The following is a 19,144-nucleotide window of genomic DNA, read 5'->3' as shown; positions in this document are numbered from 1 at the left end:
CATAACACAATAAAAAATTTTTTTAAATAATATGTAAAACAGCAGAGCTTAAAACAGAGCTCCTCTTCTGTAGACCTGCTACTCCCCCACATGCTTAAAATCATGAAAATTAGAGGAGGGATCTTACGTGGATGAGGGTCTACATTTTAGACATGGGTGAAACATTGATTTTAAATAAGTGGCATTCACTTGCCAGATCTTTATGCCAAGAATTTTGAATGTCAAACTGTCTCACTGAATGAATACAGTTCTTATTCAAACCACTAACATCCTACTTCCTCCCTGTGAAGACATTTTCTCTTTGCTGTTTGAAGTTAATCACTTCTAAAAATTGCAGTGCCCCTCTCACACTAGGCATAGGGTATCTACCAACAGTGCTCAGTGCCAGAGGGAGTGTGAAAGGTCACCTGTGGCCTGAGGCCTAGCTTGCACATCACTGGCAGCACAGATTTGGTATTGCTGAATGTACACATCTGCCTTGTCCAGTGGGTATTCTAGAGCAAGAAAGCAAAAGGGTATACTCAACTGCTTCCCAAAGTAGAAACTCAGTTTTATTAACACTGATCCATCACATAACTTTAAAATGTCAGATCTCCTGGGGCACCTGAGTGGCTCAATTGGTAGACTTTTGGTTTCAGCTTAGGTCATTATCCCAGAGTCGTGAGATCAAGCCCTGATAAGGATCCATGCTCAGCACAGATCTACTTGTCTTTCTCTCTCTCTCTCAAATAAATAAATAAAATCTTTTAAAAAATAATAAAATAAAATGTCAAATCTCCTAATCTCCGTGTGACTTGGCTAGCAGCTAAGTTCACAGTATTTCAGAGCTTACTAAGGACAGTGCTGGTATCTACTAGTTGTCCTGGTGAGCATGGCCACATGCTGTTACAGTGTCTGCTCAGAGACCTCAGATGCTGTTGTATTCTATCTTAGACTGAAATAACTGAAAAGGCCTCTAGAGAACAACCAGGAAATATGTCTCAGTGGTAGTGGCAAGGCTAGAACTCCAGCCCCTCCACTTCACTGCCACCCTGCTTTGAGTAGCATCCTCCACTAACCAGTTTGGGTTTCCATGTTTTGTGTTAATTAGCTCCATCCTTGCCTGCTAAATGGCTCAAGTCATTTGACCAGCCTTTGGATTCTGTAACTTCTCTAACCCACATCTGGTCTGCCTGTCCCTGAGGCCTTTACTCTCCACTTCCTCTTAGCTCCTTAAGAGAGCTTAGACCAGTATAGACTCTTCCCTGAGCCTTACCCATCATCACTACCTTGTTCTGTCTCCTCCTTGAAATGTGTTCCTAATGCATGCTCACATGCTGACAGAGGCCAAAGAGGCCAAGAGACAACAGTAGTTGTGTGTTGGGAATCAAGGGTGGGGGCGGGCGCCACAAGATGTGGGCGGGCACCACTGACAAGCTAGTGCCTCATCCTCAAGTGTTGACCCTGTGCTGCCAGACAACAGTAAATTGGAGTTTTGTATAAAATCTCCCAATGTTTGATATTTGTTAACTAATTTAAAAATGTGTTAACACTCTATAGGGGCACCTGGGTGGCTCAGTCAGTTGGGCCTCTGCCTTCGGCTCAGGTCATGGTCTCAGGGTCCTGGGATCAATACCACTTTGCAACTTCATTATTTCCTATCAGGAATTTGTCATTGATTGGAGGAATGAACTTGTACCTTCTCTATAAGTTTCTGTTCAAACCATACTCCACCCTGTCCTAAGCGTTGTATTTCTGAAAAAAAAATTTTATCTAACACCTTTTAGTGTCACCCCATTGTTGACTCATTGATGGCAGGAGGTAGGTGTGCAGGCTGGCACACATGGCAGTTATTTACCACCTCTGCTCTTCTTTCAGGTTAGCCTCCACATGGCCATCATCATACGGCCTTTACCCCAGCCACTATCAGGCATCACTGTGCCACCCATGCCAAAGGCTCCAGTTGTTCATTTTGAAGTAGTCTAGCTTTTTACTTGTTTGATCCAGACCTAATTATAAGCCACAGAACCCTAATTTTTAAATAATTTTTTTTTTCATTCACAGAGTCATTAGAAATAAGTTTGTAGGGGCACCTTGGTTGCTCAGTGGTTTAAGCCTCTGCCTTCGGCTCAGGTCATGATCTCAGGGTCCTGGGATCGAGCCCCGCATCGGGCTCTCTGCTCGGCAAGGAGCCTGCTTCCCTCTCTCTCTCTCTGCCTGCCTCTCTGCCTACTTGTGATCTCTATCTGTCAAATAAATAAATAAAATCTTTAAAAAAATAAGTTTGTACTATATAAATGTCTTATAGCCACAATATACTAAATGATGTCATACATATATGTGGAAATGTTTAGTTGTCTTAAGATAGATGGTAAATTCTTCTGGGTACCATGTGCATAAGCAATCTTATGCACAATGAGCAGACCTAAAACCGTATGTTCATCAGGTCATGGATTTCCTGGTGTCCTAGGGTATAAGATATATTTGCAAGGAGAATTCAACACAGTAATAATTATATGTGATTTTGATATATTTTTCTCCATAGATATGGTAAAGTATATTTTAGAAAAAATATTGCTAGAAACATCTTGATGATAGAGATGATTTTCAATGAATACCTATTAACATCTTTGAATTCTAGTGTTTGATAAAACATAATTTGGAAATATTTTTATATAGACTGTTACTTCTTGTTCAGTTATGCTGTCACTTTGTATTTACTGTTCTTTGAAAGGTTTCAACCGTTATTAAGTATTTAGAGTTTGGGTTTCTCTTATTCTTATGCCTTTAGACAGTGCTGTCCTATAGGGTCGCCAATAGCCACGGGTGGTTTTTTACATTTAAATTAATTAAAATTAAATAAAATCTAAAATTCATTTCCTTACATTAGCCACATTTGAAGCACTCAAAAGCCCCATGTGGCTAGTGGCTACCACATTTGATTACACTTGATGTAGAACATTCCATCAGCACAGTGAGTTCTCTTAGGCCACATGCTTCTTATTTACTGGAGATTTATTGCAAACTACAGCAACATATAGATCACTTTCACCTGAACTTGAAATATGATAGAGCTTAGCTCTGGAAATTGTGTTGATAATTTCCCATTTTTGTGCATTTAAAGAGATATATCAAATATGTTTATGTAGTCATTTTATTTCATTGATTTTTTTAAAGTTCGATTTTTTTAAAGAGATATTTATGTGAAAGAGAGAGACAGGGAGAGCATGTGCATGTATGTGAGAGCAGGGGGAGGGGCGGAGGGAGAGGGAAACAAGCAGACTCCCCCCTGAGCAGGGAGCTTGATACCAGGACCCTGAGATCATGACCTGAGCCAAAATCAAGAGTCAAATCTTTAACCAACTGAGCCAGCCAGGCACCCCTACATATTCATTTTATTTTTTGAATTTTCTTATTTAATGCTGTACAGCCTTGGGCAAAATAACAAATCCTTCGGATCTTCTGTCTTTTTTGTGCTAAGCAAGAATAGTAATAGCCAGCCTGGCTCTTAGTGGCTTTTTGAGAATAAAACAATGCAAATAGTAAAGGGCCTGGCACTAAATGCTATCAAGATGATGAATTTCTAACCCACATACACTGTGAAAAAATTGTTATTTTAATCTTTTGATTTGTGGGATAAATACTGCAATAACTAATCAAGGAAGCAGACAAAAAAGTAAAGACAGAGAATATTTAAAAAGCATTCTTAAATAACATGACTTATACATTATGTACAAAACCCTCTACTTAACAACGAAGCCATATGCATTCCTCTCATTTGACCCTTTCATAAAAATTAATTATCTTCTAGACAACAAACAATTCTCTATAAATTTAAAAGAATCATTGTTGGAAAACACATTCTCTGACTTAGTACAATTAAATTAGTTAATTTAAAAAATATGTATTTTAAATCCTTAAGGGAAAATTTTTTAAATACTGCCAAATAACTTATGGATTAAAAAAGAAACAATAATAGAAATTTTAAATTCCTAGAACCGGTAAATAATAAAAATGCTAAATATCAAAATTTATGTGATATCATTAATTTGATATATATTAGAAATTTTGTAGTCTAAACAGCTCACTTTAGAAAGAAGGAAGGCTCAAAATAAATGAGCTAAGCTTCTAATATAAGAAATAGTTAAAAAATAGAATAAATACAAAGAAAATAGAATGAGATTATAAACAGTAGAAATTAATGGCATAAAGGAACAGTAAATAAGTAAAGCTCAGAGTTGATTCTTTGGAATGTTAAGTAATTTATGGTAAAATTCATAAAGAAAAAAAGAAGATATAATTAAATAATAGTACTGGCACAAAAATAGACACATAGATAAATGGAACAAAATAGAAAGCCCAGAAATAAAACCCACAATTATATGGTCAATTAATCTTTGACAAAGGAGTAAAGAATATACAATGGGAAAAAAGTCTTCAACAAATGGTGTTGAGGAATCTGGACAGCTACATGCAAAAGAATTAAACTAGATCACTTTCTTACACTATACACAAAAATAAATTCAAAATGGGGGAAAGACCTATATGTGAAACCTGAAACCAAAAAATGTTCTAGAAGACAGCAGAGGCAATAATTTTTCTGACATCAGCTAAAGCAACATTTTCCTAGATATGTCTCCTGAGGCAAGGAAAATAAAAGCAAAAATAAACTATCAGGACTACACCAAAATAAAAAGCTTCTGCACAGTGAAGGAAAAACCAACAAAACTGAAAGACAACCTACTGAATGGGAGAAGATATTTGTAAATGATATATCCAATAAAGGGTTAATATCCAAAATATATGAAGACATGAACAGAAACTTCTCCAAAGACAAACAGATGGCCAATAGACATGTGAAAAGATTCTCAACATCACTGATCATCTGGAAAATGCAAATCAAAACTATTGTGAGATACCACTTCACACCCTGTCAAAATGGCTAAAATAAAAAACCCCAGAAACAAGTACTGGCAAGGATGTGGGAAAAAAGGAACTGTCATGCACTGTTGGTGGGAATGCAAACTGGTAACAGCCACTGTGGAAAACAGTATGGAGTTTCATTAAAAAGTTAAAAGTAGAACTACCCTATGATCCAGTAATCACACTACTGGGTATTTACCCAAAAAATACAAAAACCCTAATTCAAAGGGATACATGCACTCCTATGTTTTTTGTTTGTTTGTTTTTTAAAATTATACCCACTTTACATTTTATTTCCTTTTTATTCCCATTTTATTTTATATCTTTTGGTGTTTCAAAATTCATCGTTTATGCACCCCTATGTTTTTTTGCAGCATTATTTATAATACCGAAATTATGGAAACAGCTCTAGTGTCCACCAATAGACAAATGAATAGAGACATCCAGACACGCACACGAGCACATACATGCACACACAATGGAATATTATTCAGCCCTAAAAAAGAATGAACCCTTGTCATTTGCAACAACATGATGGAACTAGAGAATGTTATGCTAAATGAAACAAGGCAAAGAAAGACAAATACCACATTATTTCACTCATATGTGGAATTTAAGAAACAAAACAAATAAGCAAAGGAAAAAAAAGAGAGAAACCAAGTAACAGACTATAGAGAACTGATGGCTACCAGAGGGGAGGTGGATGAGGAGATGGGTTAAATAAGTGGTGGGAATTAAGGAGTATATTTGTCATGAGCACGGGTGTTGTAAGAATTGTTGAGTCACTAATTATACACCTGAAACTAATATAACACTTTATGTTAACTATACTGGAATTAAAATAAAAACTTAATAAAAATATACATGTATATACAAATCTTAGTTAATGTAAAAATATAGACCAAATGGGCAAATCACTAGGAAAATATATCTTAACAAAGTGTCTCAATCAAAAAATAGAAAGCCCAAATAGCCCAATTATCATTAGAGAAATTGAGTTGATAGTTAAAAATCTTCCCAGGAAAAGCACTAGATCCAATTCATTTTATCACTAAATTATTTCAAACTTTCGAAAAGCAGGTCATTCAAATCTTATACAAATTTTTCTTTCTTTTTTTTTTTTTAAGATTTTACTCATTTATTTGACAGACAGAGACCACAAGTAGGCAGAGAGGCAGGCAGAGAGAGAAGGGGAAGCAGGCTCCCCGCTGAGCAGAGACACACACCACCCCCCCCCCATGCGGGGCTCAATCCCAAGACCCTGAGATCATGACCTGAACTGAAGGCAGAGGCTTAACCCACTGAGCCACCCAGGCGCCCCAAATCTTATACAAAGTTTTCAAAGAAAAAAAGAATCCGTGTCAACTGATTATATAAAGCTACTATAAATAGGCTTGCTATGAGAAATAAAATCAAATCTAATTTGCAAAATAAAGGTCATTATCACATGGAAAACTTCTAAACTTAGCAAATAGAATCTTGGCTTTATCTCAGGAGTGAAAACTTGCCTAACTTAAAAAGCTGTAGAGGTGGCTGGGTGACTCAGTCACTCAGCCTTCGGCTCAGGTCATAATAGCAGAGTCCTGGGATCCAGCCCTGTGTCAGGCACCCTGCTCAGTGGGGAGTCTGCTTCTCCCTCTCCCTCTGTCCCTCCTCCGTGTTTATGCTTTCTCTCTCTCTCTCAAATAAATAAAATCTTTTTAAAAATAACTTAAAAAGCTGTAATTGTCATTTACAACTTTTGCAGAGGTAAAAACAGTCATTTCAATTGATATGGAAATGCATTTGATAAGGTTCAGCACCCATTCATTATTAAAAAATTTTTCAGCAGACTAAGAATGTTTAACTTGATGAAGGATATCAACCAAAAAATCTTATAGCAAGCATCATTCTTAATTGTAAAACACTGAAGAAATTTTATTCAAAATCAGGCTAAGAATGCTCAGTGTCATTGGTTTCTTTTCAGCATTGTGCTGAAGGTCCTATAGTACAGCCAGAAAAGATAAATAATAAAAAATAATATGGGGTGCCTGGGTGACTCAGTGGTTAAAGCCTCTGCCTTCAGCTCAGGTCATGATCCCAGGGTCCTGGGATGGAGCCCCGCATCAGGCTCTCTGCTCAGTGGGAAGCCTGCTTCCTCCTCTCTCTCAGCCTGCCCCTCTGCCTACTTGTGATCTCTGTCAAATAAATAAATAAAATCTTTTAAAATAATAATAATAATAATAAGGATTGGGAAGGCTGTAGCAAAGTTGTCATTATGCATAAATGAAATGGTTTTGTAAAACTTCACAAAAATATTACAAATAATTTTAATAAGATTGATGGATTACAAAAGTTCAATATATTAAAGTCAACTGTTATTTCTACTCACCAGCTACAAAGCAACAAACAAACAAAAAGCTATTTAAAATATCAAAATCGTAAATGAGCTAGACATAAATCTAACAAAAGATGTTCAGACTATATAGAGAAAATATTTTTTTTAAAGATTTTATTTATTTATTTGACAGACGGAGATCAGAAGTAGGCAGAGAGGCAGGCAGAGAGAGGAGGAAGCAGGCTCCCTGCCGAGCAGAGAGCCTGACCCGAGGCTCAATCCCAGGACCCTGGGATCATGACCTGATCCGAAGGCAGAGGCTTTAACCCACTGAGCCACCCAAGCGCCCCGATGGAGAAAATATATTATAAAATTGGCCTAAAGACCCTGCAAAGGAAATATTTGTGCCAGTCACTGTGCTGAGTACCTATATCATTGCTTGAATGCTCACAACAGCCCTCTCAGTTTCCTTTATTCCCATGTTAAGATACTCGAGTAAATTCAAGTTCATACAGTAAGTAACTTTTTTAGGATCCCAGAGTTACTAATATGATATGTCTTTCCTCCCTGAGAAACCATTTGTGTTCCTTTGAATATGATGTTATTTACGGGGAACATCTCTGGCAATTCAGGAAAAACAAGTTGATCAGGGGACCCTTTTCTGTTCAGACCTGTCACACTAGCACTGACTGTAGGAGGTAGTATTTGCTGAGCAGGAAGCAGCATCAAGAGGGTGGAATTCTTTGTGTGCTGCTTATGAGCTGACTCTGGTTTGGACTGTCTATTGAATGGCACAGTTCCAGTTCATTTGAACTAATGAGGACAGTGACTCCACCTCAGGCACAAGCTGTTGAGCTCCTGAGCTTCAGCTGTGTGAGCAGGACAATGTGGGAGAGTGTGTGTGGCCAGGCATGGACAAAAGAGGGAGAAAGAAAGTATTAATGTCTCTTCTCTAGGGCAAAAGAATAAAAAAGAGCACCATTCCTTGGTTATTTAAGATAAGGCAAATATCATAACAGATTTAAAGAAAAGGTTAATTCCTCATTTCTCCATTTTCAACACAGGCTATCAAAAATTCCCTCTAGTTTTGTAAAGGAGATCCATGGAGATCTTTAGAGTCATCTTGACTTTTGCATATATTAACAAACAATAATGCTTACAAAAAACAACGCTGGATGCATCAGTACAGTCAAGCAGGCATTAACTGAGCTGGAACAAGACCACACTTACAGGAAGCCTGAGTCTGTCTCCTTAGGAAATGAAGCCTTGATTCCCCAAGCTTCTGCCTCAGCCTCCCTAATTAGACATGGAGCAGAGAGGCAAGTCAGGTGATGGAGTAACTAGGGGATAAATAGGCCTTTGAGGAAAAAACATTAAAGTACTTCCCTCCAAGAGGTTATGATAAGAAATGGTCTGTGGACCAAAAAAGACATTATAAATTCAACAGAAAAATGTATACTTTCATCTTGCTGTCACATGGCATACTGCTTTAAATAGAACAATATTAGGAAAGAGTAATCTTTCATTCTTTCCCACTTGGGGTTCGGACTAAAGTCGTACAGTATAGAACAGTTAATAAAATTGTTTTCAAGTGATTTAAGAGTATTTCCTTTTCATTATATTACATTAGCAGCCTTTAAAATGATAACTTAGCATAAATTCCTTACATTCTGACCTTAATATTCTAATATGATTCTTGTCAAACATTAAAAGTATCTTTTGGGTTACCTGGGTATCAAGTCAGTTAAGTCTCCAACTCTTGATTTCAGCTCAGGTCATGATCTCAGGGTTGTGAGATTGAGCCCTGCGTTGGACTTGGTGCTGGTATGGAGCCTGCGTAAGATTCTCTCTCTCCCTTTTCCTCTGTCCCTCCCCTCCTCTCTCTCTATAAATAAATAAATTTATCTTTTGAAAGTTACAGAGTGGATAAAGTTCTTCTAGATAAGTAGCCTCATTGTACACTAGTTACAATTTATGTATGTTTTAAATAGTTTGACCTAGCACTGGAGAAAATCATTGCCCTCAATAAAGATTAGATTTAGATATTCTGGACTTTATGGTCATCATGCAGTTTGTCATGAGTTTGTTCCTTGTTGCCTTCATGGTGCTTGCCTTGCAGACTGGAATGCTAGTTGCTCTGGGATGCTTTCTCCAATTCCACTCTGCAAAATTAATCAGTCTTCTTCTACATTCATATAACTGATTACTGTAATGTGATATTATAGCACAAAAATACTAAATCAACTGCTTTACCTTTAGACCTGATTCTGCTCCCTCCTTACTATCTTGGGTTGGTTTTTTAAACATTCTGAGCCTCACTTTACTCACCTAACAATAATGCCTAGTTTCCTCAGTTGAAGGGTTAAACAGATAATATGAGAATGCTATAATTAGCCATAATGCATTATATTAGGGTTAGGTGTTAATGTTGCTCAATGCTTTATTTCTCAATTATATTTTTATTTGAAACTTTCCCTCTTTACATATCCTACAAAGTATAAGCCCAAGTGAGCTTCAAACGAATGCATTAGTGAATGAATACATGAATGACTATTTCTGTGAACACTGTGCAATTAGATATTATGCGAGTTTGCTGTGTGTGTTCACAACAGAGCCCCATTCATTCTCTCAAACATGGAAGGAGTATTTATTGAGAGCCTCCTGTAGCTCAGATAGAGAACATGGGAGCAGTTTTAACCCTCATGTTTTTAGGGTGGAATTAGTAGTTTGTATGTGGTTCCTTCTAATGGAGAAGATTTCATGAAAAGATTTTAAGTTTTGTTTCATGAAACATCAGTAATGCATTTTTCCTTTTTTTAAATATCCAAATATATTAATAATTTCATACTCTGAGAACTATCTCTAAAAGCAAGTGGTTTTCAGTATTTTTTGAAGATGCGCAATAAAACATGTTTAGATGATATCAGTTTTCCTTTCAAAGTTCATGTATAATGACAAGAGGAAATGCCTCTTTGCAAAGCATAATATTTTCTAATGGATTTTTAAGCATTTGATTCTTTCCCATTGTTTGCCAGTTTTTAGCACACTGAGTTGGAGCCAGAGGTACCAATAAGTTTTCCTATCTTTTCTCCATAATTATCCAATGTTTACTGAGTGGAATCTTCTTCAGGTTATCTCCTATACCCTTTTATCTTTATTATTTTTTTTTTAATTTGTTTATTTTGGAGAGAAAGCAGGGAAGGAGCAGAAGGAGAGGGAGAGAGTCTCAAGCAGACTCCACACTAAGCACAGAGCCCTATGTGGGTCTCAATCCCAGGACCCTGAGACCATGACCTGAGACAAAAATCAAGAGTGGGAGTCCAACTGACTAAGTCACCCAGGCACCCCACCCTTTTTTCTTTAAACAACTTTTTGAAGGTCTTTTTACAAGCTTTTTTTATATTTCTATGCTTTAATGTTTTTTTTACATAATTTATATGCAATACAGTTTACATACATACAATAAAATGCACCCATTTAAGCAGCAGGTTTTAACAAATGTATTTACTACCTAATACCCACCACAGTGAAGACATAGATTATTTCCATAGCCCCCCAAAATTTCCTGTGCCCTCCGCTGTCACTCTCTCCTGGCTCCCGTTGCAGGCAACTACAGATCTGCTTGCTATTACTGTAGATTTACTTTGCCTTTTATATACTTTTCATTTTTTTTTCCCACTCAGCACTATGTTTTCAAGATTCATCTGTATGTCAGAAGTTTGTTCCTTTTCACTGCTGAGTAGTATTCCACTGTAAGTGTATATCACAATTATCTATTCAGCTATTACTGAACATTTGTTTCCAGTTTGGGGCTATTTTTTTTTTTAAGATTTTGTTTATTTATTTGATAAAGAAAGAGTACAAGCTAGGGGAGTGGCAGGCAGACTGGAGAAGGGAGGAGCAGACTGCCTGCTTCAGGGAGCCCAATGAAGGACTCAATTCCAGGACCCTGGGATCATAACCTGAGCTGAAGGCAGAAGCTTAACCAAATGAGCCACCCATGTACCCCGGGCTATTATTTACTAAAGCTACTATAGACAACTGTCTGTAAGTTTTTGTGTGGACATATGATTTTATTTCTTTTGGAAAAATCCTGGAGTAGAATGACTAGCCATATGATAAGTATATGTCTAACTTTATTAGAAATTGCCAGTTTTTTCTAAAGTGGCTATAACATGCACATTTCCACCTAAAATCTGATAGTTTCATTTCTTCCGTATCCTGAACAAAACTTGATACCATCAGCCTTCTTTATTTCACCCTTTCCAGTATATGTGTAGTGGTATTTCATTGTGATTTTAACTTGCATTTCCCTTATGACTAATGTGTTGTGCATCTTTTTATGTGTTTATTGGCCACATGTGCATCTTCTTTGATGAAATGTTTATTCATATCTTTCATCCATTTTGTTTTACAATGAAATGAGATTCACATAATATAAAACTTATGATCTTATGTAATCACTACTTCCGTCTAGTTCCAAAATATTTTCGTCCAAAAGGAAATCCCATACATAGAAACAGTTGCTCCTTATTTCTGCCCCACCTACCCCCTAGCAACCATCATTCTATGTTCTGTACCTATGGATTTAACTAGTCAAGAAATTCATAGAAATGGAATTTGTGATGTTTTATATCTTTACTCCATATTTTTGATAGGATTATTTGTCTTTTTATTCTTATATAGGATATCATTATTTTTATTATTATCAATTATAAGTTCTATAGTTCTTTTTTTTTTTTTTTTAAGATTTTATTTATTTGACAGAGAGAAATCACAAGTAGGCAGAGAGGCAGGCAAAGAGAGAGGAGGAAGCAGGCTCCCCGAGGAGCAGAGAGCCCAATGCGGGGCTCGATCCCAGGACCCTGAGATCATGACCCGAGCAGAAGGCAGAGGCTTTAACCCTCTGAGCCACCCAGGCGCCCCAGTTCTATAGTTCTTTATGTAATCTAAATACAAGTCCTTTGTCACATGTATATTTAGTAAATATATTCTCCTAGTTTGTGGTTTGCCTATTCATTTTCTTAATGGCATCTTTTGAAGAGCAAAAGTTTTAATTTTGATAATTTCAAAATAATTAATTTTTTACTTACCCCAAGGTTGCAATAATTTTTCTCCTGTGTTTTCTTCTCAAGTTTTAGTTTTCTGTTTGGGTCTATTATCTATTTCAAGTTAAATTTTGTGTATAATTTGAGATAACAATTAAGGATTTTTTTCTTTTTTGCATGTTCAGTTTTCCTACTACCTCTGGTAACAGATGAAAAGGACCAAAAAAAAAAAAAAAGAAAAGAAAAGAAAAAAGAAAAAAACAGGGGCACCTGGGTAGCTCAATTGGTTAAGTGACCCAACTCTTGATTTTGGCTCAGGTCATGATCTCACAGTGGTGATATTGAGCCCGGTCTCAGGCTCCACACTCAGCTTAAGATTCTCTTTCTCTAGTAAAAAAGAAAAAGAAAAAGAAAAAGAGAAGGAAGGAAGGAAGGAAAAGGAAAGGGAGGGAGAGAGGAAGGAAGGAAGGAAAGAAGGAAGGAAAGAAAGAGGGGAGGGCGAGAGGGAAGGAGGGAGGAAAGGGGAAGAGAGATGATTAGTTGCAAGTCTGTCTAGGAATTGATCATGTCCTATTCACCTACTCCACACTGTTGAGTGGTCATTCCTCCCTTACCCTGACATATAGTGGAATGCCAAGAAACATAGTCTTTTCTGAGCAATTTCTTTATCAAGAGATGTAAAGATATTAACATCTGAGATTCCCCAGCCATAAAGTGGCCCAGCCTATTTACCCATGTGTTTGTTGTTCATGGTTGATGGGTTCCTCCTCCTACCCATTGGGAGAGTCCAGGAAGCTTGTTAGAGCTCTGTTCTTAAATGGGAACAGATAGCAGGGGCCTGAAGAAAACTTCTTAAATGAAGTTACAGATACTGCAACCATAAAACAAAATTGGACACTAAGGGGAAAGAAAACATCTTTCAGAGCTTAAAAGAGAACTCTTAGAAGTTTAACATATGAAAAGTAGATAATATGAAAAACCTAATTAGAAGCATTGGAAGACAAAGCTGAGGGAACTGACAGAATTAGTGGAAAATAGGAGACAAAAGTTAGTAAACTTAAAGAACTGGTCCAGTATGTCCAATAACCAGAATGAAAGAAGAGAAAAAATGAAGGAGAGGAAGTATCAATGAAATGACAGAGTAGACATGATCCCACTGTGAAAGGACCCACCAAGGATATTACTCACCCAGTGCATAGAAACAGATCTGTACCAAGGAATATCACCATGCAATGTCAGTGCCCTGGGAACTAGAACAAAGCTCAGCTCCTGGAGAGAAAGGAGGAAGACAAAAAAACAGTATTGGATTTGGAATAGAAAAATTATTTCCAATCTAGAAATCTATACCCAGCCAAACTGCCCATAAACTTTGAGGGTAGATTATTGACAATTTCATGAATGGGTTCAAAGATTTTAGCTCCTAATTCCCCCTGTTTTTTTTTTTTTTTTAAGATTTTATTTATTTATTTTGACAGAAATCACAAGCAGGCAGAGAGGCAGGCAGAGAGAGGAGGAAGCAGGCTCCCTGCTGAGCAGAAAGCCCGATGCAGGGCTTGAACCCAGGACCTGGGATCATGACCTGAGCCGAAGGCAGCGGCTTAACCCACTGAGCCACCCAGGCGCCCCCTAATTCCCCCTGTTTAGGGAGCTAGAAGATGTGAGCTACTAACTTGAAGTCAATTAAGAAAGGATATTATAGGATATGAAAAATAGGACATACTAAACATAGGACATACATAAACAACATACTAAAGCAGCAAAGTAAATCCCTCAGATTTTCTGACAAGATATCCTAGGATGACTGCTGTGCTAACCAGTCCAGACTGGAGTGAAGCAAAGGCTCCAGGAGAGCCTCTTCAAGGCACAGTGCATGTGAGGTTCAGCACCCTGAAGGAATATTTTAGTAACTGGCTGAGGTGTAGAATTTATGGTAAGTACATAAAAAACTAATTTAAAGATCTATATAAAAAAGGAAAAGTGATCATGTTTTATTATATTTAAGACTACAAGTTCCCTAAGGCATCATTGTAATCCATAAATTTTGGCATGTGGTATTTTTATCAACTAGTTCAAAATGCTGTCTCTTTTCCGCTATGATTTCATATTTGACCCATGAGTTGAAAAGGATGTTGTAAAATTTTAAAATGGAGGATTTTCCAAAGTATACATTTTTTGTTAGGTTTCTCATTTAATTATGTTGTAGATATACAATGTGTCCCATACAATACTGATTCTTTGAAATTCATTCAGTCCTGCCTTAAGGCCCAGTGTCTGGTCAGATTTTATAAATGTCCTATGTGTACTTGAGAATGCACTTTCTCTAATTGTGGGCAGTTTTTCTAATTGCCTAGCCAACAAATCAAACTTATAAGGTATGTGCAAGTTTTTCAAATCCTTACTAATTTTTTCCTTAGATTGACTTAACAACTTGGCAGGGATGGGTTGAAATCTCCCGCAATAATGTTGAATTTGTTCTCTTCTCTCTGTAGTTTTGTCAGTTTATACTTCATGTATTTCAAGGCTGAGAGCATACAGTTTTAGAATTATATATCTTTCTTATAAATTAAGCTTTTAAAAAATCAATATTAGTGACCTCTTTACCCTTAATAATCCTTTCTCTCCTAGAATCTATTTAGTGTAGTCTCAAAACCACTTCTCAGCTTTCTTTTGATTAATATTTGCCTAAAACATTTTTTCGCCCTTTGAACCTTTCTCTGTTTTAGAAAGTTTCCTGTCAACATCATTTTTTTCTTTTTCTTCCTTCAAACTGAACATGACAAACTCTGCCTATTAATTGTCAAGTTTAAATCATTTTTATTCCATTTCAAATGTACATAGATTTGTGTCTACCATCAAACTTATTACCTTACATCTCTCTGCCCCTTTTTTGTGCTTTTTCTTTTCATTTTCTTGGAGTTTTTTGTTTTTGCCCATTATTTCTCATTCCATTTTTTTTTTTCTCCATCTAGTTATTTGGAAGTTATACACCCTATTTCTATTCTTTCGGTGGTTATCCTTGAAATTTTACCAGATGTAAATACTCAGTGAAGTCTAGTTTTAAATCTTCATCCAACTCTAAGTGATATGAGTACTTGGGACCATTTGAACTTCATCACCCCCATTGACCTACTTGCTCTCCATTTCCAGTTCTTCATTAATTGATATTATTGGTGGTGGTGTTATTTTATCCTACTGTGTCTGTTTTGATTTGTTTATATTGATGTTCAGTAGTCCTTTTATCTTAGAGCTTTTTCCCAGTATATTTTCCTTCTTCCTAAAATGCATAATTTAGAAATTATTTCTGTAATATCTTTTTTATTTATTTTTTTTTTTTGGTCAGGGAGAGAGAGCAAGCACAGGCAGACAGAATGGCAGGCAGAGGCAGAGGGAGAAGCAGGCTCCCCGCCAAGCAAGGAGCCCGATGCGGGACTCGATCCCAGGACGCTGGGATCATGACCCGAGCCGAAGGCAGCTGCCTAACCAACTGAGCCACCCAGGCATCCCTATTTCTGTAATTATCTTAATAAGTAGTAAATATTTCAGGCTCTGTAGGTGGAAAATGTGCATCATGTTTCTTTATCTAAAAATGCCTATATTTTACCATCATTCATGAAATATTGTTTTGCTGGTACATAATTTTGAAATGGCTTCCAGAATTCTGAAAATATTTCTCTATTGTCTGGCTTCATTCCTTTTTAGGAGGCTGATGTAAATCAAATTTTTATTCCACAGATGATCTTTTCACCGTTCTTGCTTTTAGAATCTTCTCATTGTGTTTGACATTCTCTAGTTTTATTACAGTATGCGTCTTAGGAAGGCTTTCCTTTTAGTCGTCCTGCTTGGTACTTGTTTCTATTCCTGTATATTTGGATTCATTTCTTTCATCAGTTGGGGAGAAAATTTGCAGTTCCCAAATGTGAGAATTATTGCTTCTCCTTCCTCTATTTTGTTCTTCTGAAATTCCTATTAGACAAATGTTACACTTTCTCATTCTATCCTCTGTACTTCTCTTTTCTCTCATGTTTTTTATCTCAGCTCTCAACATGCATTCTAGGTAATTTATTCAAATTTATAACCCAGTTCACATATACACACTCTTCAGGTGCATGTAACCATTTGTTTACACCTATTTAATAACTTCTTTATTTCAAAAAATGTCGTGTTTCCTTTTTGAAAGTTCTATTTCATTCTTCAAATCTCCCAAGTCATGTTGTATATCTTTTGTTTTGTATTTATATCTTTGTGATTTTACCTTTTTAAAATAATTATTCCATATTTATATCTTTTAATTCTAATATGTCAAATCCTAGGGAGGTCTGTTGTTTTGTTTTGTTTTTTACTCTTCCCACATAGTAAATTGTTTTCTTATACTAGTGACTTTTTTTTGAAGATTTTATTTAATTATTTGAGAGAGAGAGAGAACATGACCAGTGAGGAGAGACAGTGGAAGAGGGACAAACAGACTTCCTGCGAGTAGGGAGCCCAACATGGGGCTCAATCCCAGGACCTTGGTATCACGACCTGAGCTGAAAGCATACACTTAACCAACTAAGCCACCCAGGGTCCCCTGTACTAGAGATTTTTATTCAGGCACATGTTTATTTGATCTTACTCCATGACAACTAATGATTAAATTAAAGGTGATTTCCTTCAGACAAGGTTTACCTTTGCCTCTGTTGTAAATCAGGGAGGGCCCTATGAACCTGGGAGAATTAATTAGGAAATCCAGTTCTAAGCATTATTTAAAGTTCATTGTTTCATGGACACCTAGGTGGCTCAGTCAGTTAAGCATCTGCCTTCTGCTCAGGTCATGATCTCTCAGGGTCCTGGAACAGAGTACCACATCAGGCTCTTCGCTCAGCAGGGAGTCTGCTTCTCCCTCTGCCTACCGCTCCCCCTGCTGTGCATGCACTCTCTGACAAATAAGTAAATAAAATCTTTAAAAAAAAAAAAAAGAAAGAAAGTTCATTGCTTCTGATTTAGCATTCCTTTGTTCATCATTTGTCATTTCTTCTTTCCCAGCATGTACTTTACTATACACCCTTATCTTTTTTTTTTTTAAGATTTTTATTTATTTATTTGACAGGCAGAGATCGCAGGTAGGCAGAGAGGCAGGCAGAGAGAAAGGACGGCAAGCAGGCTCCTCACAAAGCAGAGAGCCCAATGTGGAGCTCAATCCCAGGACTCTGAGATCATGACCCCAACCGAAGTCAGAGTCTTTAACCCACTGAGCCACCCAGGCGCCCCTACGCCCTTATCTTTAAAATAGTTTTGTTCCTCACAGTCTATTTGGTGGTTTATTTACTACAGGCTTCAGTAAATATTTTCTGAGAATGTGTCATTTCATAATAAATAAGACTTCATTTACCTGAATTATGAAATGAGAGGATTGGAAATTCAGTCTTAAATAGGTTTTTATATGTACTACCCTTTGAACTTAAAGGTTGGGGGGAATGCTATCATTTCACTGGATATCTGTCATGTCTGTGTTGCTGCCAGCAGGGAAGCTGGTTTTCATCCTGTGGGATATGCATGTCTGTAAATATGTACCTTCTCAGAGAAAGCCCCTTATTATTATTCTCATAATGTTACACTGAAGCTTTTATCAATATTGAGCATCCATACGAAATAGAAATGTTTCCTGTTATAACAGGATAAAAATGGGGAGAGAGGATAACCTTTTGGGCAGTGGTAATACATTTTATTTAAAAGGATGATCTTCTTTATGTGCTTTTAAACCACATTTGGCTTAGGCTTTCGTTTTAAGCTAAAAGAGAGTTCTGTTTCCTTCTGTATCTTGTGGATAGTGATTCAAACACCTGTAAGTACAAATCTAAAAGTGCACGTTTGAGTTCAACTTCCTTTACTCTGATTTACCTATTCAGGAAGATGATTACAATGGATTTCTAGTGAGGGAGAAGGAAATCCTGCCCTCTGTAGTGACTCAAAAACTGTCTTCTAAAAATATGTTAATACTTTTTTGCAGAGGCTGCCTTCTTGTGCAAGATGCCTATGGAATGTTTAGTGAAGTGCACTCTGAGGTCACCATCTTGAAGGACCAACAGTTGGAAGGAAAGTCCTGCAGCCTGATGGGAATGAAGGTTCTACAGAAGGCCACCAGAGGAAGGTGAGACCACTCTGTAATAGCATCTAGTTTGCTGCAGTGGCTGGTTCTTTTATTAGTGTTTTATCTCTCTCTCTCTCTTTTTTTTTTTTTAAGATTTACTTTTTTAGGGGCACCTGGGTGGCTCAGTGGGTTAAAGCCTCTGCCTTCAGCTTGGGTCATGATCCCAGGGTCTTGGGCTCAAGCCCCGCATGGGGCTCTCTGCTCAGTAGGGAAGTCTGCTTCCTCTTCTCTCTCTCTGCCTGCCTCTCCACCTACTTGAGATATCTGTATGCCAAATAATAAATAAAATCTTAAAAAAAAAAAAAAAATTTTACTTTTTTATTTGAGAGAGGGGAAAAAGAGCATAAGTGGGGGGAGGTGGGACAAAGAGAGAGAATCTCCAGCAGATTCCCTGCTGAACGTGGAGCAAGAGGTGGGGCTCAATCTTACAACCCTGACATCATGACCTCAGCCAAAATCAAGAGTCAGATGCTTAATCTACTGAGCCACCCAAGCTCCTCTTATCTCTTATTTTAAAGACAATAAACTAGGATCCTAGAGTTTGCCTGTAAAACTAGGCCAGAGCTAAGTCAAGCCCATAAAGTATTTCTAGGGAAAAAATTATAGCTGATAACAAAACAAGATACCTAATTTTATTTAAAAATTAGGTTTAGTGATTCCAAATTTTATTAAAAATTAAGATGATAAAAAATGTTATGTATGTGTGTTTTAATTCTAAGATTTTTTTTCTGTATGTTTTCCAGTTAAAAA

The 19,144-nt window shown here is 36.9% G+C and overlaps 1 protein-coding gene across 2 annotated transcripts in view; it reads left to right on the top strand.

Annotated features, from left to right (window-relative positions):
* Positions 1-19,144, top strand: part of LOC111155373 (scaffolding protein involved in DNA repair) — a 490,720-nt gene that overhangs the window by 411,062 nt on the left and 60,514 nt on the right. For both annotated transcript variants that reach the window (XM_022515520.1, XM_022515521.1), the window contains exon 10: positions 18,254-18,394. In XM_022515520.1, the coding sequence (XP_022371228.1) occupies positions 18,254-18,394 (141 nt within the window). The remainder of the gene's footprint in view (positions 1-18,253; positions 18,395-19,144) is intronic.

Source organism: Enhydra lutris, unplaced genomic scaffold, assembly GCF_002288905.1.
Source record: "Enhydra lutris kenyoni isolate GAN:26980312 unplaced genomic scaffold, ASM228890v2 scaffoldscaffold41, whole genome shotgun sequence".
Classification (NCBI taxonomy): domain Eukaryota; kingdom Metazoa; phylum Chordata; class Mammalia; order Carnivora; family Mustelidae; genus Enhydra; species Enhydra lutris.
The sequence above is the reverse complement of the archived record's forward strand: the minus strand, read 5'-3'. Positions and strand labels throughout refer to the sequence as shown.